Below are 24455 nucleotides of genomic sequence, written 5' to 3' on the forward strand. Positions count from 1 at the left end.
TGACCCCGTGGGGGACCATGCTGGAACAGGCTGTTCCTGAAGGACTGTACTCTGTGAAAGGGACCCACGCTGGAGCAGTCAATGAAGAACTGCAGCCTGTGGGACCCGTATCGGAGAAATCCATGGGGAAATATCTCCTGTGGGAGGGACCCCACAGAGGAGCAGGGGAAGAGTATGAGGAGCCCTACCCCCCCCCCCCCCCCCCCCCCCCCGAGGAGGAAGGAGCGGCAGAGATAGCATGTGATGAACTGACTGAAACCCCATTCCCCATACCCCTGCACCGCTGGTGGGGAGGAGGTAGAGAACTTGGGAGTGAAGGTAAGCCTGGGAAGAAGGGAGAGGTCAGGGGAAGGTGTTTTAAGATTTGGTTTTATTTCTCATTACCCTACTCTGATTTGATTGGTAATAAATTAATTTCTTCAAGCTGAGTCTGTTTTGCCCACGGTAGTAATTGCTGAGTGATCTTCCTGTCCTTGACCTATGAGCCTTTTCTTATATTTTCTGTCCTCTGTCCAGCTGAGGAGGGGAGTGATAGAGCAGCTTTGGTGGGCACTTGGGGTCTGGCCTGTGTCAAGCCACCACATGCAGGTTCCCCGCTGCACTGAATAGGGTACTTACAGATACTCCTATTGCTTTATTTTGAGTATGAGGGTACCACACAGAGGAGCATAGCGTTTTTAACCTAGTGCATAACTGATTAACCTTACTGCTTTTATAGCCAAAAAAAACCCCGAGAAAATCCAAACTGCTTAATTTTTATGGGAGTGGCTTACAAGTATATGAATAGCATACAATCTAAGCAAAAAAATGTATGCTTTTCCAGTGTGTGCTCATTGAAACCTCAGTGGACGTGTTGTTAAATAGTGTGGTGCTATCTGCCTTTTTAAAGCCAAGAACAGCCAGCCAAAGACTTGAGCATTGTTATTCAAACTAGATTTCATTCCATTATTTAGTTTCCATTAGCAAATTTCCCTTCAAAAGAAATACTGTTTAAACTGAACTTGCTAACCATAACATGGAATGTTAATTATATTTCATGTAGAAGCAAAGTAACGCTAAGAACATCAGACCTAGTTTCTGCATAGATACTGCAGTACAGTTAAGGCTTTCATACCACACACAGAGCTGGGAGCCATCTGTGTTACTTCCAGTATTTCGGTGGTGCCTGACCAGCTCTTAGAAAAGCTTGTGTGTGTACGATAGGGCATCTTCCATTCCTGTCATATAATTTGCTGCCTATGCCCAGTTCCCCTTCCCAATACTAGTCTTTACCTGCAAAGTAAGGAAGTATAGCATTTACTTATATTTGCTTCCATGGTTTTGTGGAGATGGGGAGGATTCTTTTTTTCTCCAACCTACCAAATGCTGTCAAGTGATCCTTCAGGATGTAGGTGTATATTTCCACTGTAGAGGCACATTAGCAAATGTCTGGCTCTGTATCAGTCTGTGCCAAGATCATCAGTCTGTCAGTGGGTGGACAAATGGGTGTCATCTCTGTTATCAAACTTGTTAAGGAAAGGGAACTTAGCAAATGGCATTGTCTTCAAAGTATCTGCTGCTGAACGAATTTCCTGAATGGCTTTTACTATTAGGGAACACTTGTGGCTCTTGTCTTTCTGCATTTCAGAGGAACAAAAGAATGACGTGCCAAACGCTATTCCTTGCTTCAGGCAATTCTTTGGAGATGGGAACAGACTGAAGTCTTAAATGCAGTGTTGGTTTGACGGCTTAATGTTTTGGGAGTCACGATGCAAGTAGTCGTTTTGAGCGACTTGATGGCTTTCATTTGTGTCTTAGTTGTATTTTTTTATTTTTTATTTTTTTAAACATAACCTTTCGAGTTGTTTACTATCCAGGCTAAATATGCTCAGTGCCAGAGCAATGTGTGTACAGGTGACTGATGTTTCAGTTATCAGTCAAATGCAAATCCAGTTGCTTTGCTTCAGAAATGAGCTTTTCAAATAGTTGTGCGCTTTATGGCTATTTAAACTGTAAGACTGTAGATTATATGATAATACAGGCAGTAGGTTATGTTTCTTTTAATACTGGTATATGGGTACACAAAGACATTTTTTAATTCAGATTTCAAGGCTTTTTTGATACTTTTTGGTTTGCTTTGTCTTTTGATTTTAATCTACTAGTGAGGAACATTTGTCTTTAAATGACCAAAATGTTTGTAGAGGAAGTAGCTGTACCACTACATCAGTTGCTGAGTACAGCTGAGAAAGTGAAATACCTAAGCATACAACTGGAAGTAAAATTACATTGGTAAGCAGGATTATCCTTATCTACTAGTAAAATAAAGTAAATGACATCACAGCTGAAATCAGTTCCCAACTGTGGAAACAGGCTTTGGTTTTGACTGCTATATTAGTGGAGTGTGCCGATACCCAGGGTGAAAAACTGCACTTTTAAAAATAACAAGCTTTTAAATTTGAAAAGCCTTGGAATAATTGGGCACATCCATGAAGTACATAGTATGGTTATTGTAGACATACCAGAGGAGGGGTGTGCTTATAATGTGTAGCAGCAGGTGTTGCTAACAGCTTTGGGATTTTTGGGGGTGTCAGTGCAAACAAAAACTACTAGAAAATGCTCGGCTGTTGTAGCTGTGTTAACGATTGTGCCCAGGCTCCCTGCTGCTCGTCCTGTGTGTTTCTGCTTCAGTCAGCTGCAGTGATTTCCCTTTTGCCTGTATGCTAATCTATCGTGTATAGATTGAGGGTAAAGTGAATTTGCTGACCTTCAGCTACACGCAGTGGTGACGAGTTGGCTTTTCTACTGTCACATTGCCTGGTAGCTTTAGCTAAGATTAGATGACTTTGCCTGTGTGAAGGAGGTAGTGATGCCAAGAGCTGGCAGCAGCATCATGCCACACTTAAAATGTCAACTTTGGCTGTAAGGAGATAAAACCTTAACAGTACTGGTTCCTATTATTACTGACTAAATTTTTTATTTTGGTTCTGTCTACTCACTTCCAGTGAACAAGTGGCAGTTTTGTGAACACTACCATGTTACAGCAGTATTGAACAGTAATAAGTAATGATATATTGGGGTGTTAAGTTTCTTCTGTGATTTTAAAAGTGATTTCTAGAAGAATTATATAAAAGAAAAGAGTACTGAAATAGGGATTCTTTTAGCTCCTGATTTGGCCAGTATTGAGTAACATAAAGATTTGCTAGTTGGGAAAAATTACTTATTTTTATTGTGTTTGTCTCATGCAAGTGTTCTCCTTTAACTTAAGGTTGTCTTTAGCTTAGCTTTATGATCTTCTTACTGTTACTGTAATAAGCTTTCTGCTTGAAGATCAATTGTTTCTGAACCAGTGCTTTCAAAATTCCTTTCTGTCCCTGTTGTTGTTTCTACCAGATTTTAGAGGATGACAGATTCACAAGATAAATTTTAGAGGATGACAGATTCACAAGATAAATTGCTGTTAAATTTAAAAATAGGATTATTTTTTTAATAGAAGTGGTGCTACTTGACAGTAAAATGAGTGGAAAAGTATAGACCAAAAATTGTGGACTGAGTGATTCAAACTGTTTCTCCTGTGCTTCATAGCAAGAAACTTACATATGCAGTCTATTTAAATAACTTTGGAATATTTTTTGAGAATTTGGGAGAGGTGCATGACAACCAGTAACTGCTGGCATATAATTATGGAGCTGTCTGACAGCAGTGGTTATAATATTCGAGAACCTCTTTTGTATCTTTTATTTGAACAAGTAAATCTCTGCCCTTATAAAGTCTGTATTACTTTTAAGGATTAACAAAGCTTTCGTTATCTCTGGTACTTAATGGCTGTAATGTCAGCCAGAAGAACAAGTAGAGTTAAGAACCATTAGAGCTGATGGGTTACTGAACAGGGTATTCCACAGGGACAAAAATGAGAGGAAGAGCTCTTGTCTACAGAATTTCATCAAAATAAAGGGTGTTTGGTCTGGTATTCCTTCTGTTTCCAGATCTGTTATTTGGGCAAAGTGAGCTTTTTAACTTGTGTTGGCAGACGTTTCTCCTAGTTGGGCAAGAAAACCATTCAGGGGTTTTTGACTGTTGCTTTTCTTAGCCTTAGGATGAAAGGGTTTTGGATTGTAGTAGAGCTGTATTTGGAGAGGCTTCTACAGATTAGTATGCTCTACTGGAATTCGAGTGGTCTGGACTCTTTCAAAAGGCATTTCAACATGTGAAACATGTAGGTAAGCCCTGCTGCAGTGGAGCAGCAGCTTGCCTATACATATAAAAGAGCTTCAGAATCCATCTTCTGTTAACTCCAGTTTAGCATGCATTGTGAAATTCTGAGCATCTAGATCCAGGTTTTAAGCTAGTGCTATGGTACACCAGTTATGCTTTTTCACATCAATATTAAGTCATCTGCAGTGCCCCTTCCCGTCCCACTACAGAGGAAGCTGACCTCCTGGAGACCTGCCTGAAGTGCCCTTTAGCTCCTCTGCTGCTGTGGGCCATTAGCAGCTCTGTTGTATGAGCAAAGGCCTCAGGTGTGTGAAGACTGCAAACATGCCCTGGAATATTTGTTCACATCTAGTCTTGTGTTGTGGGTAGTTACTGCATCTTAGAAAAGAGCTATACATGATTAACTAGTTATGACCTTTACTTATAATCAGGTAGTAATTATTATTACTGTCTTACTTTTTCTTAGAGCCACCTTTGTTCTTTAAAGGCAAAAAAATATATGGCTCAGTGTTTGAGGGTTGTTTTTTTTTTAATTGAGTTTTAAAATTTTTAAATTACGTGATGAGGAAAATACATACATAGGACCCATTCAGGAGGGGATGGGGATGTAGATGTGAGATTTGTACATTTGATTGCATCTGGCTTTGGGCATCTTAGTGCAAGGAAGATGTTGATTTGCTTGAGAAAGTTCAGTGGAGGCCACAAAAGTGGTCACAAACTGGGCTTGTTCAGCCAGAAAAGAGAAAGCCTTGAGGGGGGGGACTTAGTACCTAACTTTTTGGAGGTTATGAGAGCCAGGCCCATTCTCTTGCTTTGCTAATCTGTTAAGAGAGATGATGGGCATAAACTTCTGGTTCTGACCGGGTATCACGAAAACTTTGCACCAGGAGGCTCATTGAGCATTGGAACAGGTTACCCAGAGATAATGTGAAGTCTGTCTTTGGAAATCTCCAAGACCTGACTGGCTGAAGCCTTAAGTAGCCTGGTCCAAGTCTGATGTAAACCTTTGCTTGAGCAGGGGATTAGATTACATGACTTCCAAAGGCCCTTTCAGACATGGATTCTGCAACTACACTTCCATAATTTTATCCTTGCCCTTTACTTGTGCCATTTACCACTTAGTGTTAGTACCTCTACCAGTATCCCCTTGCCCCTGCAACAGGCTTCCTTCCACAGGTAACCACGTCTTGCACTAAAGATGGAGAAACCCTCTCTCCATGGTGTCTTGTGGTTCTGTGATGTTGAAGAAAGTATCTCACCTTTGCTGTTAACAATTCTTGCTTTTTTTTCTTCCCGATTTATGTACTATATGATAACTGTTGCAGATAACTTTAGTACTCTAAATTTTTCTTCTTACCAAGCAGAAGACTTTCTGCCTGTGTATCGGAGTGGTGCTTGGAAGATAGTGGGTATCAAACAGATTGAATTCAAACTTACATTGATGTCCTGGACACTAGGAAAGTTCTGTGGTAGTATTTGCAAATAACATCTTGTAGAAGACAAAGGCTCTTGGAGTAGTTGCTTAAGAGAGGGAAAAAGAAAAAAAAGTACATTTGGCTACAAGTTCTTAGAATTCTTTCCTGGGTCTAACAGTAAAGTAAAGCTTGGTAGTCTCATGCAGTCTTCTGCAGTGGCTCTGTTGGAGAACCACTTATTTAGAGCTACCTGACACAACTATAAAGCCTTAAATTTTAGTTGATTATTTACTTTGGTGAACTTGAACCATGTGGGTTGAAATCTTACATGCCCGATCTGTCCCAGGCAGACTCTTATTAAAAAAAACCCTATGTGATGCATCTTCCCTAACTGTAAGAAGTTAAATTGAGTTCTGAATGTTCTTAGAAGATCTCTGGATAGCCATACAGAATCGCATAATGGTCAGGGTTGGAAGGAAGAACTCTGAAGATCTAGTCCAACCTCCTGCTAAGGCAGGTTCACTTACAGCAGGTTGGACAGAGTCACATCCAGGCACGTTTTGAGTATCTGCAGAAAAGGGGACTCTGCAAGTGTAAATTTCCCCCACATAACCATCCTGAGCAAGTTGTAAGTGATGCTGCAGAGATGTAGCCAGACTTTCTGTAATTGCTGCTTTAGGCCAGCTTGAACTAGGGACAGGCAATTGCTTGACTTGGCAAAGTGTAACAAACTGGTGAAATAAAAGTATGGAGCTCTTGCCTTTGTCAGGGAGATGGCAACTACTGCTGTTCAATATCTCATAAAAGAACTGTTCCACTAGTCTGTGGCCAAGACTTTTACTAGAAAATACTGTGTTGTAACCGAGTTGTGTTAGAGCAGGTCTTTGTTCTGATCTTGCTATCAGCATGGATTGCTTGGCATCTTCTCACACTGCTCTGCACCTTACTTTTGATTAATTTTAGTAGAAATAGGCTGAGCAAAACTAGCTTAATCCCACTTGCCTCTATTTCCATGTGTTGCTGTTGCAGAGTTCCTAGCAAAAAGAGATGAAATTACGTAACTTGTCTTGTCTTAAAATTGCTTTTGAAGAATCTTCTGGTAATCTGATAAAAGTAGATGATTCTGATTACCTGCTTGTATTTGTTTCGAGGCTCTTTAAGTGTGATAGCACTTACAATGTGGCAGTAGTCTTGGTATGGACAGACTGCAGGACTGGTTTTACTTGTAGCTGAACCAGAAGAGCTACTAGTTTTACCTTATCTATTAGAGGCAGTCTTACGAAACTGTTTGTTGTCTTCAGGCCTTACAGCCTTTTATGTTCATGTTGCTCTATTTTTGTGTATTGCTAAACTTTCTCCAAGCAACCTATAATATTGTGATTATTTTTTCCCCCAAGCTAGAGAACGGGACTTTTTCAAGTTGGCTGCATTGCTCTGATGATGTGTTGTCGTCACTGTTTTGTCATATATGGTATAACAGACTCTGAAAGCTCTTTTTATTTTTCAATAGGCTGGTGTTTGGGATGCTGTATCCTGCATATTACTCATACAAAGCTGTGAAGACAAAAAATGTGAAGGAGTATGTAAGTCACATTCCTTTTAATTGCTTAATTAAATGCAGTCACACAACTGTCAAGTTTTCATTATGCAGTGTAGTAAATGATATGAAAACTTGATTTGACTATCTTAGTATTAGATATGACACCTGTGTGAATCTAGTGGTAGTCCTGTGGCTTTGTCTGGAGGGCTAAAGTTAAGGTTTTTCAGGCTTTTCATAGACTTTGCTGAAATGTGTCCAACACACCATGCTGTATATGGATATTTTTAGGAGGATTTTTAAACATAAACCTTAGAGTGTTGGCTGTGTTTCAGCAAAGTGTCTGAAATAATGCACTTTTGGGCAAGGGGTAGAAAAAAGGTTTCTCTAATTCTGCCAACACCTGTAGTATAACTAATGACAAATTAATTCTCAGTGACCACTTGAACAGTAGCAGCAGTTTAATTGTCATTGTATGGAGCATAACAGGGCATTCAAAATCTGCCTGAGAAAAAAGGGGTAGCTGTAGTTCATCTAGCATTCCTCAAAGAGGAGAAAAAATGTGACCTGGGAAGGGAAAGATTTGGTTAAGGTGTTGAGGGAGAAAGAAGCAGAACAGACAGAGTAAAATGGAGAAAAACACAATTACTGTAGTTACTGCAGTTTCGAATTAGTCTGTTAAATAATTTACTTTTCAGTGTGAGCAATGATGATTGCAGCGGGGTAACATTCTTTTGGTAGTCACGAGGAGCTTTGGTCACTGAGTTACTTCCCTACTATAAGAGGTAGCCTAACTTGATTTCCGCAGCTAACCTGTATTCTGTCCTGAATCTTGTTCTTAACTTGGTTGCCTGACTCAGGAGGCTCAGTGCCATCGTTACTTAAACTCAGCAGCCGTAGCTGTGACCTAATGCTGCTGCCTGGATGTGTGGTGTCTCCACTTCATACTTGGTTGTAGTGGTAGAATGCTGTAGCTGTTGTTCCTCCCCTTGTGTGTCTTACATTTAGTCTGATTGCTCCATCAAGGCTCCGAAGTATGAATACGATGTCCACTTCTTCTAGTTTTGGTGTACGAGCTGATTAGAGCTTATTTGTGCACATAGGGCTAGTGCCTGCCAGAGCTACGCTTCTGGGAGAAAAAAGTATCAACAAAAATCAGAGAAGAATTTCCTCTGTCTCATGCTTACTTTACCCTGTCAGGAAGTTATATAATGCAAATAATTTATAATCTGCTTTTCCTCCCTCCTCCCTCAAAAGGAATCTACAGGCTAAGTAGAGGACAGCAGTTTCAAGCTCTAATCCAAGAAATCAGAGATGCCTATCCACACAAGACCTTGAGTAGGACCTGGAACCATATTTTTTCATCTGTATATTTTCATTTACTGTGAAAACACTGCCTTTCAGTAACTTGTGGTCTTTGAGCAGTCCCTGAACTTGCAGTTGCATACAAAATGTTCATGGGGCGGAGATGAATGAGGCCCATCACAGTGACTTTTTCAGTGACAGGGAATGACATTAACTCATTGGTGAATTACCACTCCATGGTAATGGTTTTAAACTAAAAGAGGGTAGATTTAAATTAGATACTAGGAGGAAATTCTTTACAGTGAGGGTGGTGAGGCACTGGAACAAGTTGCCCAGAGGAGTTGATGCCCTAACCCTGGAAGTGTTCAAGGCCAGGTTGGATGGGGCTTTGAGGAACCTGGTCTAGCAGAAGGTGTGTCCCCACCATGGAAGGGGGCTTGGAGCTAGATGATCCTTAAGGTCCCTTCCAACCCACATCATTCTGTGATTCTATGATTGCTGGTTGGGTCGAGTGTCCAGATAGATCTCAGGGACAACCCACGGCTTTCATCTTCTCAGCTAGGTAATTTTTGTTCGTGGAGAGGGTGTAGGTTTAACTGCAGCCTTCCAAATGACACAGCTGTGCTGCTGGTCACGTTATGGCCCAAGCACAACTTCCTTTCCGGGATTACGTGTGGCTAGGAGCCATCTGTTTTTGTTTTCTATATTGCAAGAGCTTCGTAACAGTGAAATTTTTTACTTAGCCACTGCTTCCACCAGTAACAAACAAACAAAGAGTAGAGACATCTTGACTTGCTGTTTAGGTCATGATGCAGCAAGTTGTTCATAATTATTTAAGGGGAAAAAAATGTTGCTGCTCACTTTGGTAATTTAAAAGACTTACGGACTTTAGTTCTAGAAATTAGGATCTGTGTCTTTGAGGAGATTTATTTCTTCTTGTAATTACCTTGATTTAATGGAGTTGACCAAAATCTTTGAGGAGTTTTTTGACTGTTACACTAAAGTGCTTGTAATAAGCATCTAAAATCTAGTTTAGAAGGCTGAGTGAGCAGTCTTCCTAAATCCTAGCTTAAAAATCCTGACTTGAAAGGATGTGCTTCAGCCAAAGCCAACAAAGATGGGCTTAATGCTTGGATGGTAGAAAAAAAAAGTTCAACAAAACAAATCTGTAATCACGCTTTTAACCTAAAAAGCAAAATTCAATCAGAGCTTCTGTAGCTTCATCTTTAAGAGTTAAGCAGATGATAGTCTTCTGGGCAGTGTCAAATATGACCATCTGTTTTTCCTGTTTTGTTTTTTTTTTCTGGTATGAAACCCGCTGTAAGTTGCTCAGATTCATTTGTTAAGGATACTTTTGGTATTTAATACGTTAGTCGTACTAGAATACGATTTGATTTGTGTTTTTGAGAATCTTTGCCCAGACCTCAGCAGGACTCCTGGCAGATCTCATGTGCCTGTCTGCAGAGCATTTCTTACTGTTTCTAGCAGCACAAGAGAAACTACTTCTACTGTGGTTCCTAATTGGATAAATCGATGTTGATTAAAGAATGAATAGCCTGGATAAAATATATTGGAAAAAAATTAAGTCTTGCATGGCATCCTAAAAATTGCATTGTGTCATGCCTAGGTTGATGGGGCAAGAGTGGATGTTAATTTTATTTTTATTTGTGTATTGACTCTGGTTCATGGGAGGGTCACTAGTCTACATGTCACATGGCCTGTCAGAGATGACTTCAGCTGTTGTGTACATTTGTCTTAGTTTATTCAAGCCTGAAATATCTAAATCCTCTGAGAGATTGAAGTGAAGAATGTCATCACATGACTGAGTTTCTTTTCAAATTGAAATGCAGAAAAGCATTTAAGATAAATGGGTCTCGAGTTGTGACAAAGGAGGTGGTTTTAAAGCATAATGCACAGCTATGAAATAGGCAGCAGGGTAGCATTAAGTTTTGAGTACTTATTTAAGTCCACTTCAAAAAAAGATTGCTTTAAAAGTGAAGATTAAATCTGAGCCACATCCTCTGTAGGAAAGTATGTATGTTCCTCCTTTTGAAAGAGGGTACTATGAGTTTAGGACTTGAACTACTGTCTAACAAATGTGGTTAATGCTTTCTGGGTATACCAGGAGAGTTAGTCTGTTAGTCACAGATGAAATGAGGTTCCTGCATCTGGTTACGATGGGTTTTCTTCTCTTTTCTTTCATTTTTTTTAACAAACTGTTTGGCTTTTTTTTTTCTAGCATAGATAGCATTGGAATTTAAAGAACATGTGGGCATTCAGTTAGTATGAATAACCAGTAGTGGTTTGCACAGACCTGTTTTGGAAATACATTGCATTTGGCCACTGGTATCTTAGAGAAGACAAATGAAGAACTAATTCTATATGTATTCTGAAAGATGTAATCAGTTTAGGCAGCCAAATCTGAAAAAATGTTCAAGAAAAATGAGTGATGTGGTTAACTATTAGAAAACAGAACTAAAACCTGTATTTCAAGAGCATTTTCTGATTTCAAAACAATGATGTATACTGTCAATCTCAAAAACAAAAAAGTATAAAGATGTAAACATAATGCGAAGCATTAAGATGCTTATGTGGGAGCTCTTTTATTAACAAGAATTTTGTGGTTCCTGGTATATGAATAGAATTCAGTTTCCATGAAAATGCTTTTTTTCCCTACCTTGTCCCAGTGTTTAATACCATAATGCTAAGCACACGTGTAGAACTGAACTGCAAAGTGTAGCTGAGTAACGTAGACTATGAAATGAAATCAAGGGCTGCCTGACTTACTGACACTGATTTCTGTGTGTGTGGTATAAACATGTGGAAGAGAGTGAAATACCCTTTAGTGCTATAGTGGGAATTGCACTTCATAACTTACAATAATCTACTGACTCTTTGCAGTGTTTTTTCTTATCACTAAAGCTTTCTAGAGGCAGAATCAAATCTGTGAAGCCAGCTTAGGTGAGTCTGTGACCTTGTTGACCCAGCCATTTCACACAGCTTGTTGCAGCTGCCACCAGTTCTACTTATGAACAGAAAACCCTTGGGACCTTCATGTAATTTCGCTTGAAACTTGGTTGATGCAGACTGAGTTGCTGTTGAACGTCTTGCTGTGACAGCTCTGAACTGTCTGTACAGTGTATAGTGTATTCTGTGTAAAGGCAAAATAAAAATTCTTTCTGAAGATGGTGTTTTAATTTTCAGGTTCGCTGGATGATGTATTGGATTGTGTTTGCTCTTTACACAGTCACTGAAACAGTAACTGACCTAACAATCTCTTGGTAAGAGCTTGCTTTTTATGAACTCTGGCTGAAACTATATTTGTTCCTGATGTTCTTTGACTTGTGGCGGCTTCATTTTTATAAAGAAGTTGTGCTTGTTGATAGCCTTTTTTTTTCAGGAAAAGATCGCAGTGTATGTGACGTATAACATCTGTGTTCAAGCTTGCTCTACACTGTCACTTGAAGTAGGGACTATAAAACTTCCACCTTTCCTGTAGAAACTGAATAGAGGAATGGAACTCTTAAAAGGATGGACTATAATTTCTCTGTGCAGGAATGTGTAATGCAAAGCAAGTATATTAACTGTTTCAATGTTTTAAATGACGGTACAATCAATTAAAAACATTAAATCCATAGGTCTAAACTTGTTTAATCTTGTCTTAATTGTTTTAATTTGTTTTAATTTTAATTCATTTAATAATTGCCTAATATAACTTCTTGTATGTGAAGAATCCTATATGCTAATATGTAATTGTGTTTTTTGTAAGAGATCTTTTCATGATGATTAATTACTGTGCATTTTCTCACTGCAGTTGTTGATCTCATGCAACCTTTAACTTGTGTGTAGGTTTCCACTGTACTATGAACTGAAGATAGCTTTTGTTATTTGGCTTCTTTCCCCATATACTAGAGGGGCAAGTTTAATCTACAGAAAATTTCTCCATCCACTTCTTTCTTCTAAAGAAAGGGTAAGAAAAAAACTTCTTACTTTTAATGCCTAATATGGAAATAACAATATGCTGAAATACTAACTGTTGCTAGATACACGATAAGAGCGTATCAGTGTGTTGCTGATCTGCCATACAGCACGAACTTGGACTAGTAGAGGCAAGTGCATATGACTGTCCATATATATGGTTCTGTTAAGCTTGCATGAGCAGACAATATACTACTTCTTATTGCCATGAGGTAGCTTGCTGTTCTCTGGTCTACTTAGTGCGCTTTGGGGAGCCCAGTTGAATGGATGGGATGCAGTTTGACATCCTCCTGAATGAACTGGTGCAGTATTCTCCGTGCAAAAGCATCGGTGCAGTTTTAGCAACAGCTCTTCATGTAACCGTGGGTTTTTTTAGCATAACCTAGTAACAAAAACTCTCAGGACTAATGACATTGATGACTCTTCTGGTGTGCAAATTGACAGGGTAAGAGGAGAGCCTTCCTACTGAGGTTTAAGGGAAGACCAGTCTGCAACAGAAAACAGCTAAAGGATATATAGCTTCAGCCAAAGTATGACAGGGCCACAGATCTGCTTAGCTCTTTTTCAGTATCCTGTTTGGATGTGTGGAAAGAGCAATCAGCCAAGGTGTGAAGACTACCACTGAAAAAAACCTTCCCAGTATGGAAAATAGCACTCATAAAAGTCAGTGCTGGGCTTGGCCTTTGTTAGGCAAAACAGGTACCTGGCATGCTTGCCACATGTATGACTAGTAAGGTCATCTTGACCTTCTGAAGGTTGAACCATAAACTGTTTGCAGTTTCATAAGCTAAAGGGATTTTCCCACGTAGTCTGCTAGCTGTTGTGTACTACCTTGAAGACTTTATCTCCAACTCGGACATTTACCACAGCTGGGGATAAATGTCATGACTGTATTGTCCGTGGTACTTAACTATGTCAAAGCTCTGGCTTCAGAAGTTCTTTGTGAGCCTACTACCTTTCGAAGGAGCTCTCTGATTTCATCTGAAGCATGTTATTTCTTCAACAACTTTTGTCTGACAAGTTAAGCTTACTATCTGTAAGGAACTTGCTGTGTTTCTGAGCCGGACAAAACTCATCTATTTTAACTTCTTGTTTGACCAGCTGTAATCCTTTTCTAAATGAGAGAGTATAATTGAGTGAAACATCAGTATACAAAGGCAAAAGTAATTGTTCCATTAAATGTTTTCTTAAAGAATTCTTCTGTCTTCCTTTATTGATGGAAAAATAATACTGTGGGGTAATGTGACTTTCTAACACACAGTGCTCTAAAATGTCAGTGTTTTGCTTTTAGGAGATTGATGAGTACATCGTACAAGCCAAAGAAAGAGGCTATGAGACCATGGTGAATTTTGGAAGACAAGGGTTGAATTTGGCAGCAACTGCTGCAGTGACAGCAGCTGTAAAGGTAACTTTCTGCTTGCATTAATTGCTTTTGTCCTTGCTGTAGAACAGTGTAATTGTACTGATGATTTGCCATTCCTAAACAAAAAGATTAATTCTGCAAATGCATTGAAAACCTGGAACACAATTTAAAGGTTGTAGCTCTCTAGTCTTCCTCATTCTATGTGTGTTTAAAGGTGGCTTCTAGTTATTTCTTGGATGATAGGGATCAGTTGACTGTAATTCAAAAGATAGCATGCAGTTTTCTAAGCAGGCTTTTGGTAAAGATGACCATTGTTTCTTTTTTGTCTCTGTTGTGCTTTCTTGTTGGTAAACAAACTATTTAAAGGATTTCTGGCTTTTCTGCTGTTACTCTCCAATCAACTTGAGGTAACTCCACATATGAAGTAAGGCATGAAAGATTACTACCACAGATAAAAGTTCTCTTGACACAATTAACTTGTTTGCAATCTGTTGATTTAATTATTAAATTAATACACTAAGCATATGCTTGCATATCGCTGTTTAGCATACTCTTGCTTTGTCATGTAGTTTTCATTACGTTATGAAGTAACCTGTGGTTGTTTCTAAATTAAGTTTCTGCAAAACTCATCACCTTCAGCTGAATTTCACAGGATTCTAGTTCTCGAAAAATTAAATACAAGCTCATAAGTTAGATTCTAAGCAATTTCTGGCCCACCAAAACGAGTATAACTTTAGGCAATGTGTATCCTCCCCAACAGTAACTTAAACCAAAACACAAAAATAGTATGGAAAGAAAGATGTGCATATGCTAGTTAAATGGCAGTTTTAAAGCAATCAGGATTACCTACTTAATGGGAATAAATGAAAGTGCTGTGGCCATAGTAACAGAACTGAAAACATGAACACTGTTAGTAGGTAACAGGAAGCAATGTAGAGATCCCTGGCTGTCAAAGTTAAGTAGGTACAGCTAGCATTTAACTTAAATTTATGTGCCTGTATGTTAAATTCTTGCTTTATAAATCAAAGACATTTCTAAACACTGTATTTTCAAATGTATCTCAGAAAGGTTTGGAAAAATAGTCATGCATATCTTGTTTGTTCATTTTCTGTCTTTTTAAAGATGTATGTGGGTGATAGTGTAAAAAATACAACTTTTTGTTTTAAAATATGGACATAATGAGGCTAAAATACTGAGAATGTGATTCATTTTGATCACTGGTTCTTCTTCTGTTATTCAAACTCTTAGTATTGCCTTGAGACATGAAATAATTTAGAATGAAATAGAGTACACCTTTAAAGGAATGAAAGTATCCCGAGTGAAAATAGGTTGCTAAAAAAAAAAAAAAATCCATCACAAACAAACCCAACAAACAAAATCTCAAAGTACTCTGGGGAAAAAAATTAAAAACTATACCAAATGCTAAAATGCAAGTTCTTTGCCAAACAGCAAATTGGAATTTATTGCAGTGTGCACCTGTAATGATACTTACACTCAGTGCATTTTCCTTATGTCTGGCTAAGGGTGGATATTTCTGTGTTAATCCTTACAGTGTTACAGAAATATTATAAAATAAGTAAGAGAAATATCTCCTCCCACTTCCTTCTGAAATAATAAGTTTTTCCTAAATGCCTGTGTTTAGATTTCATTGCTATTCAGCTGTGACTGGCAAGATGTCTGCTCTACTTGTCAACTTGTTAAACATAACTGTGGATATTTGTACAGAATTAGTCCAGTGCAGATGAGATGCTTGGGCAAAACAACCACCACAATATCAAAGACCTAAAATAGACAAGACTTTTACACAACATGCAAGAGGAGACTCTCTGAAAAATTTTAATTTTGGCATGTTAAACTGCTATTTAGTTTGTCATTCTATAAAGCTGAGCATGACTGCTCCATGCAAGCAAATGGAGACAATGCATGTGTTCTTGATATTTTTTGATTGTTTAATTTTTATTTTTTTGTTCCCTGTATTTCAAAAGTTGACTGCAGCCTCCAGCAGGTGAAAAGATGATCCCTTCAGCATGAGCTGGTGGAGCATGCTATAGGATTTCAGGAATGGAATCCTATTAGTGGGATCAGTTATGATGGGAAAGAGAAACACTTTCATCACTCTTTCTTTTTCTTTTTGTTTTGTGGGGGTTTTTTTGTTGTTGGTGGTGGTTTTTTTCTTTAAGGAGCAGGCATGCTTGTTCTGACATATCAGATCTCAAATTAGGAGTTTTAGGAGTTTAGAATGTGGGAAGTTTTATGCAAGAGGAACTCCAAGAAAGCTTTTCTTCACTGAAGTGTCCAAGCAAAAGATGCTACGATGTCTGCTTATGCTGACTTTAGAAGGGTGGTAAAATTGCTTGTGAACTTTCTGGAATATTTTCAAGAGCAAGTGTGGGAAAGAGTGGTTTTCTCCAAGGGCTGAAACAGGAATAGGGGATTAGTATTTAAAGGCTAGCTGGCTGTGTGTGGGAGGCAGGAGCAGTCAGCCAGCCAGGTCAGTCTGCTGAAATTTGACATAGATTTAAACCTGCTCTGCTGCAGTTAAGTTGAAATGTAATTGGCAGGAGTCATGGCTTATAACTTACATTTCTATACAGATAATTTTAGCTGGTACTAGTTAGCCCCTGCTAAATTTAATCTAAAATTTAGAGTTTCAAAACCTGCTAAATAGCATACATTAGCAATAAATTGTGTTACTTAAATCAACATGACAGAAAATAAAACTTTGTGAAATCCTAATTTCAGGAGACTTAGAAAATCAAATAGGGTCTAGGCTGACTTTTACAGTTTACTAATAAAAATTTTCTTCGTATGAAATAATCAGCAACAAGATGCCTTTATTGATAGGAAAGTTGTTGGAGTTTATTCAGCTCAATAGTGTATAGATTTGTGGAAATTATATTCACAACACTAATTCCACTGGTATATCTTGTATTTTGATGCATCTGCTTTCTGGATCCTCTGAGATGCTGATTACCTGTATGTTCAGATTTTGCTAACACCTACCTGACTTCTCAAGCTACTAGAGAGAACTGGTTTCTATATCAACACATGCACGATGGCTGCTAATTAAGTTGTGAAATGTACTGTCCTTTATGAACAGTATTTGTGTGACCTCATTTGTAAAGCATTATTTGGTGGTGATAGTAATAATAATAAATATATTATGAGGGCTGTGTTTCTGCATGTCTTTTAGTCATCCTGAATCTCTTTGCTGGTTGAATACTGTTCTCATGGCCTTGCCTAGACTTTCCCTTCTTCCTGCTCAGGGCATGGCAGAGGAAGGAGATATGTTAAAGCCAGCAGTGGCGTACAGCTACTGTGACTATGAGCAGCTCAGCTTGCCAGCAATATTGCTTTCATCCCTCCTCCCTGCTGGGACTGCCTGGCATGCTGCAGAGGTCATTCATGGGACAGCAGTCCCTCTTCAGGTTGAGAGGGAACAGAAGTCATTCGCTGTCAGCCGGGATCGGATCAAGGGGAGAACAGCTGGGAATGTGGGTGCTGCACGCTGCAGCTCTCCGGCCACAAAGCTCCAAGCAGCTTTGTGGATGTGGAGTTCATTGAGAACTTGTCTAATGGAGGCAAGCAGCTTTAGTTGGTGATCCGGACCACTGAGGGGTGCAAGCCCAGTTTAAACAGCAACAACAAAAAGAGTCCCTGAGGCAGACATACTGTGTGATGTCTGTTTACAGCAATTTCCCTGGCTCAAGTGTATAGACTATAAAAATACATGCTCAGAAACAAAATAGAGAATGGCATTTCATATATGAGAGTCAGCTGATGAGACTGCATACTAATAGCTTACTAGAGCCTGAGTAGTCTCAAAAGCAGTCCTTTAAGTAGGCTATATTTATCAAAACCTGGATTTAGAAACCTATTACAACTTTAATTAGTGTTTCAGATTGGTCATGGGTAATGAGTGTGGTCTCTGAAAAGCATTTAATATGTTTCAGGAAATACTATTGAATAAGGAAGCAAGCTCATTTTTTAAGACTTGCATTTTAAGACAACACAAACTTCACAGTTCATCTCTCCTCGAAGTTTTATTTATATAGAAATTTGAGCACTGTGTTCTGTGCTTTTTTGCCTGCATTGTGGTTGTAAATGTGTGTGTCTGTCTTTCATGGTGTGATTTAGTTGGTGGCCTCCAGGCTGGATTCAGCCTGCTGAATTTCTGCCTTACTGGTAGGAACTGTTGAGATAATGGGACACCAGTGCAGGGGTGGCAGCTGCTCTGCGATCTTCTCATAAGCAGCATCTTGGGGCTGTGTGTATGGCTGGGGAGAGGTGACGGCTGCTGCCATACCCATGACATGAGAGCAGAGGCAGGAGATCCCCTTTCAGCTCCACCTGCAACCGTATTGCTCTGCCGTCTGTTTTGGGGGCAAACATCTTGCTCGCAAGGTGTGGCTAGCCACTCTCCGAACTTTCAGCAAGGTAGCAAAGCTCTTCATGCATTAATGTTCTAAATGTGAATATTACTCTCACGTTTCCTGCAACAGAGAGTATTTAATCTCACTTTTCCTGCAGTAGGGAGGGTCTTTAATATTTTTTGGCCACACTTTTATCCTGAGCTGAGAGTAATAGAGATCCTCACAGAATACTTTGTTTTGGCAGAAAGCAGTTATCTGCTTTTTTTGGGCCTGGGGGGTGAAAGAATCTTAAATCTCAAGTGCTATAGGAGCACAGTGATTTTTTTTATTATTATTATTTTTCCCATAATGAAAAAAACCCACACAAAACACCTTGAAATTTGTCCTCCGATTAGGCTGTGCAGTGGTGTGAAGTAGAAACCAATGCTGATGTGGCTAGAGTGGATCTTCCTAGGGTGGGATGCAGACTGCATTCAGGCAGGAGTCTGGCAGTGCTGTAGGGAGTACCTGCACAGGGTGGGTGTAATGTGTGGCTGCGAGTACGTGCAGTACAGCAGTGCTTGTGTAGCCCCTATTCCTGCTGTGAATCTCAGGCATGTGAGCTGCATCTCTTATTTGTATACATATCCTTTCAAACTTCTTAATATTTGCTGTGTGTAACTTGAGTAAAACTTTCCATCTTGGCAAGTCGTTTTGGAATGAAGGGCCCATTGTATGAATCAGCCGTATCCTCCCTGAATAAGGCAGCACTCGGCAGGAGCTCGAGCCTCATCAAGTGTGCAGTTTGTTTAGGGGCACAATGTTATTTTATGGCACATAGTTGACTTTTTTTCCCCTTTGAAAAACAATATTCTGTATATAAAAGCTGCCCTGAAAAATAAGGCTGAATGTTCCCAGCTTAGATCTAGTCCTCTTTTCACAGTGGAATAGGAAATACAGGCTGTAATGTGAATTCTTCTTGGCATGTTAATTATTATATTCTTAATTACATTATCTTGTACAGTTTCCAAATGTCTTTTTGTAGTATATCACACGATGAATGAACTCGCTGTGCAACTGTTACGCAAGTGTGTCTTCCTATACTTCTGCCTCTGCCCAAATCCAGCTGCTGTCACCATTTTATTAGTAGATTCTGACCGCTCTTAGTGAGTGGAGTTGCACTGAGTTTATATGGATTCTCCTGAGAACCTACTGGATCAGTTTTATGCTTTCATCAGTGTTCAGTGATTGAGACCCGAGTCCTCTTGCATCTCTTCAAGCAGTGGACACAGACTGATCAACAGTCTTACGTGTTATAGCAGTTACGTAAGCTGTTACTTGTCAAAAGAAGCAGTCCTGCCTTTCCAGGTCTTTCCTCTAGCATCCTAGCAGCTGTTTCTTAAGTTCTGAGGCGTAGCTGGTTCCTGATTTGGTTTACTGTGTAAATGTTCTGCAGCGCAAGAAGAGGAGTAGTGGAAAGGCAGGAATTCCTGCTTTAAATAAGCCATTTTAGGGAGTAAAACTAACGTAAGAGTTTCTACAATAGTTTTTGCGCAGACTGTTGGTAGCGCGTTTTAACTCAAAGGCAGGCTGTAGTTGTCAGTAGGGCAAGTTGTGGAACTGTCAGTCATCCTGCACATGTGTAGGAAGAACTAGAAAAGTAAAGACTTGAACTTCTCTCATAAGGAACTTTTTCTTCAGTACTGTTTAGTGGCAATGTATGAATGGTGGTGTAGAATTAAAATAGGTTCTTCTTGCCTGTGTAGCACACTGTCTTAGTTTTGCATGCTGTACTAATGACTAGTCATTAGAAAATGAATATTGGGTTTCAGCCACCCCCACCCTCTGCCTTGGTAGCCATGTGAGCTTAAGGAGTATCACTCTACTGTCTCTTCACTTCACATGGCTATTTTTAACGTGGAATAATTTAGTGTGCTGGTCTATCATCTGCGAACAGTTGTTGCCATCAGAGTGGGAACAAATGGCTGTGGCCAGTGGTGCGAGAATTGCCTTATGCTGGTGCTGTTGCAGAGAGAGATGTGTGGAATTGTACCCAGATTTCTGCTACTGCTAGCTAACATAATGCTCAAATGAGGAATTTTACTGAAAACGTTCATTTGTAAGAACAACACAAAATCTTGAACACTTGCTTAAAGTGGGATTCATGCACAGGCTTGTTAACCTTCTTTTGAAATACTTTTTTTTTTGCCTCATATGCCAGAGAGGGAAGAATTAAATGTTATTTTAACATGACGTTGAGTAATGTGCTTGTTCTTTTAGTTGCTTATGCTATATAATCTTCAGTCCTTTAGTAATAACATCATCTGATATAAGGTGAAAGAGCTGCTTCACGACCCTCCTTTCCAAAGGGGAACTTAGTCTTTGTCTTTTCTACATGGGACATACAGAATCGGTGAAGGAATACTGATGTTCAAATGTGATCAACTATTCTTATATGTAGCATCAGATTTTTGGGTTGGTATTGTGTCAGTAAAGCTGCATTAGTAAGAGAACCTGCTAACCTGTAGTCCAGGCAGGACCTCTTTGGTCGGTGGCTTCAAGTTTCTGTCAACTAGAGCTTTTTGTAATGCTTCCAGTTTCTCAGTTACTTGAGTTACTGTTACAGAGCGTGTTTTCAACACTTTTTCCTTTGTTATGCATATTCAAATTTATAGAGGGTAAAATATAAAATAGTATAAACCTTTATTATCTTCAACCATGTTTTTTAAAACAGAAGTGTTAAACCCACTGTCATGGTACCTAGCACTGCTAGAGAAATAACATTTGAAGTGAATTGACTGTTTTTGGTTTTTTCTTTTGAACGCTTCCCCTCACCCCAAAAGCCTTTATTTGTTCAAATTAAAGCAGTGAAATGAGACGTTTATAATGAAGCTGCTACCTTTTCTGTAACTGTTTTGTCTAGGAGCAATATACAGTTAAGCTTGGGTAAAAGCAATACTTAAAGCAAATATAAATCTACTGCATGCTTATGTTTGATGAATTCCGTAGTGCAACAAGGAAGCATGGGCTTAAACATCTTAAACCGACTTGAACAGCAAAGTTAAACCTATGCTTTGTTTTCAAAGATGCTGTTCTTGTGTTTCAGAGTCAAGGTGCGATAACTGAGAAACTGAGAAGTTTCAGTATGCATGATTTGACTACTATACAAGGAGATGAGCCAGTAGGACAGAGACCCTATCAGGCATTACCAGATGCAAAAAAGAAAATCAGAGCCTCTGCAAGTGAATCTTCAGGTAAGTATTTTTTTTCTCTAGCTAAAAGATCAAGTCACCAAAGACAAAAGAGGGAAAGCAGAAATACTTTTACCCCAGTTAGAAATTGAAAAGGCCACAAAGAATTCCAGTACACTTGGAACAGAGGAAGATACACTTGACTTCAGCAAAGTATATTATGATAGCTGAGAAGTCCTCTCTTATTTTCTTCTTACAGCCACTAACACTGTAGTCATACTATACTCGTTACTCTTACCTTTGCCAATTAGCGGCAATAATTCCTTGCCAAAGTAAAGCTTAATTGTAAGTAAAAAGATGTGTGATTAAGTAGTTTGTAACAAATGTACAGATGTTAAACATGAAAATTTATGGAAGTTCAATAAATAAGAAGAGAAAATTAATGGAAACAAATTCAATAGGTCTGTAGTGATAGTTAAAAATGTAAAATGACATGTGGTGATAGGAATAATGAAGGCATTAAGTTGTCGTAATACACTGATGCACATCAGCACTCAAAAGATGGCACGTGGTGACCAATATATGTTTTTGAAGAGGTATTTTTTAATTAGTCTTATTTTATGATCATCATCACTTTGTTCTTCAGCCTGTGACGCCTGAAGGAAGGTTTCGGTGGAGGACTGTCAATTGCACCATGTTAAGTGGCAAGGCTACAGTGTGAAGTAGTTGGTATTTCCCACAAGAGAAATAGCTTTAGTCTATTTCTTTTTCACCTAAGCCTGTCACTTCTCATCTCTCCATTTTTGGAGAGTGATGGTCCTTCTGGAGTGCAAGGAATTCCGGGAATCGCATGGTAGCTCATGGTGTTTCTGAGGAATAAATGTCCACCTGAGCGGCCCTAAGCTGAACTGCGAATTGATCCCACGTGTAAAGATGGGGGGTGCTGGCCACAAGAGAAAGCCCATGAGTTCGTCAAGAGCTGCGTTACTGTCACTGCAGGTGTTGTGCAGGGGGTGTTTCTCAGTATGACGGCTGTAGTTACCTATCTGAAATAGCTTGAAAATGCTCAAAACACAGCGGTGTGGTTTGTTTTGGTTTTTTTTTAAATTATTCGGGTACAGCTTATGCTGTGTAAATAATCGCTGATTGTGAGATTGAATCTCACATGTCAAAATGCTTTCTTAAGAGCTTGTTTAACTTAATTGTTTCTACTCCTGGACCCAAATCTAGTATATGCCTCTTCTGTTTTCTTTGATTTTTCTTCAGCGTTAGAGATTTTAAAAAAGAACAAACCATGGATAGAGTTAGTAACACCACGTAGGAATGTTTCACCGCACTTGGCAGAATGTTACTTCTTGTGATCTGAGCTGGGAGTTCCTGTGCAAATTAGCTGAAAAGACCTAGTTGTAGGACATTGATCATAGGGTGACTGAGCTGCCAGTGCTTGCTGTGGAGAAGGCAAATATGGTACTGATGCATCAGAAGAGGCGTTGCAAGTAAGAGATAAGGAAGCGTGGTTGTCACTGCAAATACCCTGGTCAGAAACTAGATGAGTAATAGGTGTGCTTCACATCCTCCGTATTGAAAAAGATGAACTGAAACTGTATTGGAGGCAGAGACGTGTTTCCCTCTAGCATGGCTGAGGAGGCAAGTTTGCCTTAAGTAGTTGTGGAGTAGGTGAGTGCAATTCTAATTTCAGGACAAAAATGAAATGACCAAAGGAAAAGAACCTAATTAAGACTAAATGAGATACTGACTTAAGATAAAATGTACATTGATCATGAATAAAAATGGGTTTGGAGTTTAGAAGATGTCCCTGAGTGTTACAGCTTGTAAGTTCTGGAATGGCTTTGTGAAAGGAGAGCTCGGCGCGGGGAAAGAACCCTTTGGGGGCTTTAAGATACATCTATGATGGGATTCAGGGCTTCGGGACCCCGAGGAGCTTTCCAGGACGTGTTTTTAAAGCAATTTGCGCCATCTAGTGACGAGCTTCAGTAATGATCTTGGTCCTGTTCCTGCAGGATGTAAACAAGCCCTAACAGTATTTTGACGTTGTATCTGTCTGAAAGGAAATTTGCTATTAAATATGCAGAGCGGTATGAAAGTATGAAGAAAGATCATATGAATCACTTAATGGTTTTGGTTGGAAGGGACCTTTAAGGATCATCTAGTCTAACCACCCTCCCATGAGGATCGTGGCCAAAAACCTTTAAGTGCTTCTCAAGATGACCACTGAGGTTTTTGCAGTTCAGGGTAAAGCAGAAGATGGTAGCAGACTGATGGTTTAATTTTTGACCATTGAGGAACCACTACATTACAAACCTGTGGAATGAAGTGGCTTGTTATTTGCAGATGGCAGAATTATAAGTAACAAGTTCCTGGCAGACTAGATGTTCAGCTGTTTTGAAACAGCGGGCAGACTGATCATATTATCTATGGTCCGTATATATAGTATTATATATATATATCAGTTCTAAAGGATGTTTGTTAAAGATGAAACTCATGATTTGCTTAGAAATCTAAAAGTTATAGGTGCATCTTATTAAACATTTTTATAAAACTGTTTTTAAAGGTTACAAAACTCCACTGGAAAAAAATCTTGGAGATGATAAAACAGATGAAGAGATGGAGGGGACACACTCGGAGGATGAAATGATTGCTCAGAGAGGCCTTCGAAGAACTCAGAGTATGAAATCTGTGAAAACTATTAAAGGCCGTAAAGAGGCAAGTATAATCTTAGTTAAGTATTGAGTTTTTCAACAGTGTACCTTAGCATTTTTAGAAATGCAGAAATTTATTTCTTTTTTCTTAATCTTTAGAGGGGTTATCAATGGTAGCTGGGTTGTAGAAGGCTAAATGGAGAAGGAAGTATGTGATTAGAAAAGCTCCAAGCTTGGAGCTTTTGTTATTTGTGGTGTTTAAGGGAAACACCTGAATGAAATGAACTAAGCGAGGAAAAAGGGAGAGGAGATGAAATGGACTCTGTGCTTGTAATGCTAATTCTGGCACTAACAAGCCCAAACTCCAGGAACTGCTGACATTGAAAGGGGTGTAGATAGCGGTATTGTCATCTGCATTTGAGCGTCATGGTTGTGCACACTTAAACATCTGCTGTTTAATGGA

The 24455-nt window shown here is 39.2% G+C and overlaps 1 protein-coding gene across 1 annotated transcript in view; it reads left to right on the top strand.

Annotated features, from left to right (window-relative positions):
- The window catches only part of REEP3 (receptor accessory protein 3), a 42734-nt gene that overhangs the window by 13851 nt on the left and 4428 nt on the right, over window positions 1-24455 (top strand). The window contains exons 2-7 of the mRNA XM_037399766.1: window positions 7117-7189; window positions 11653-11729; window positions 12298-12418; window positions 13718-13831; window positions 21248-21395; window positions 23905-24056. Of these exons, the coding sequence (XP_037255663.1) occupies window positions 7117-7189; window positions 11653-11729; window positions 12298-12418; window positions 13718-13831; window positions 21248-21395; window positions 23905-24056 (685 nt within the window). The remainder of the gene's footprint in view (window positions 1-7116; window positions 7190-11652; window positions 11730-12297; window positions 12419-13717; window positions 13832-21247; window positions 21396-23904; window positions 24057-24455) is intronic.

Source organism: Falco rusticolus, chromosome 9 (genome assembly GCF_015220075.1).
Source record: "Falco rusticolus isolate bFalRus1 chromosome 9, bFalRus1.pri, whole genome shotgun sequence".
NCBI lineage: Eukaryota > Metazoa > Chordata > Aves > Falconiformes > Falconidae > Falco > Falco rusticolus.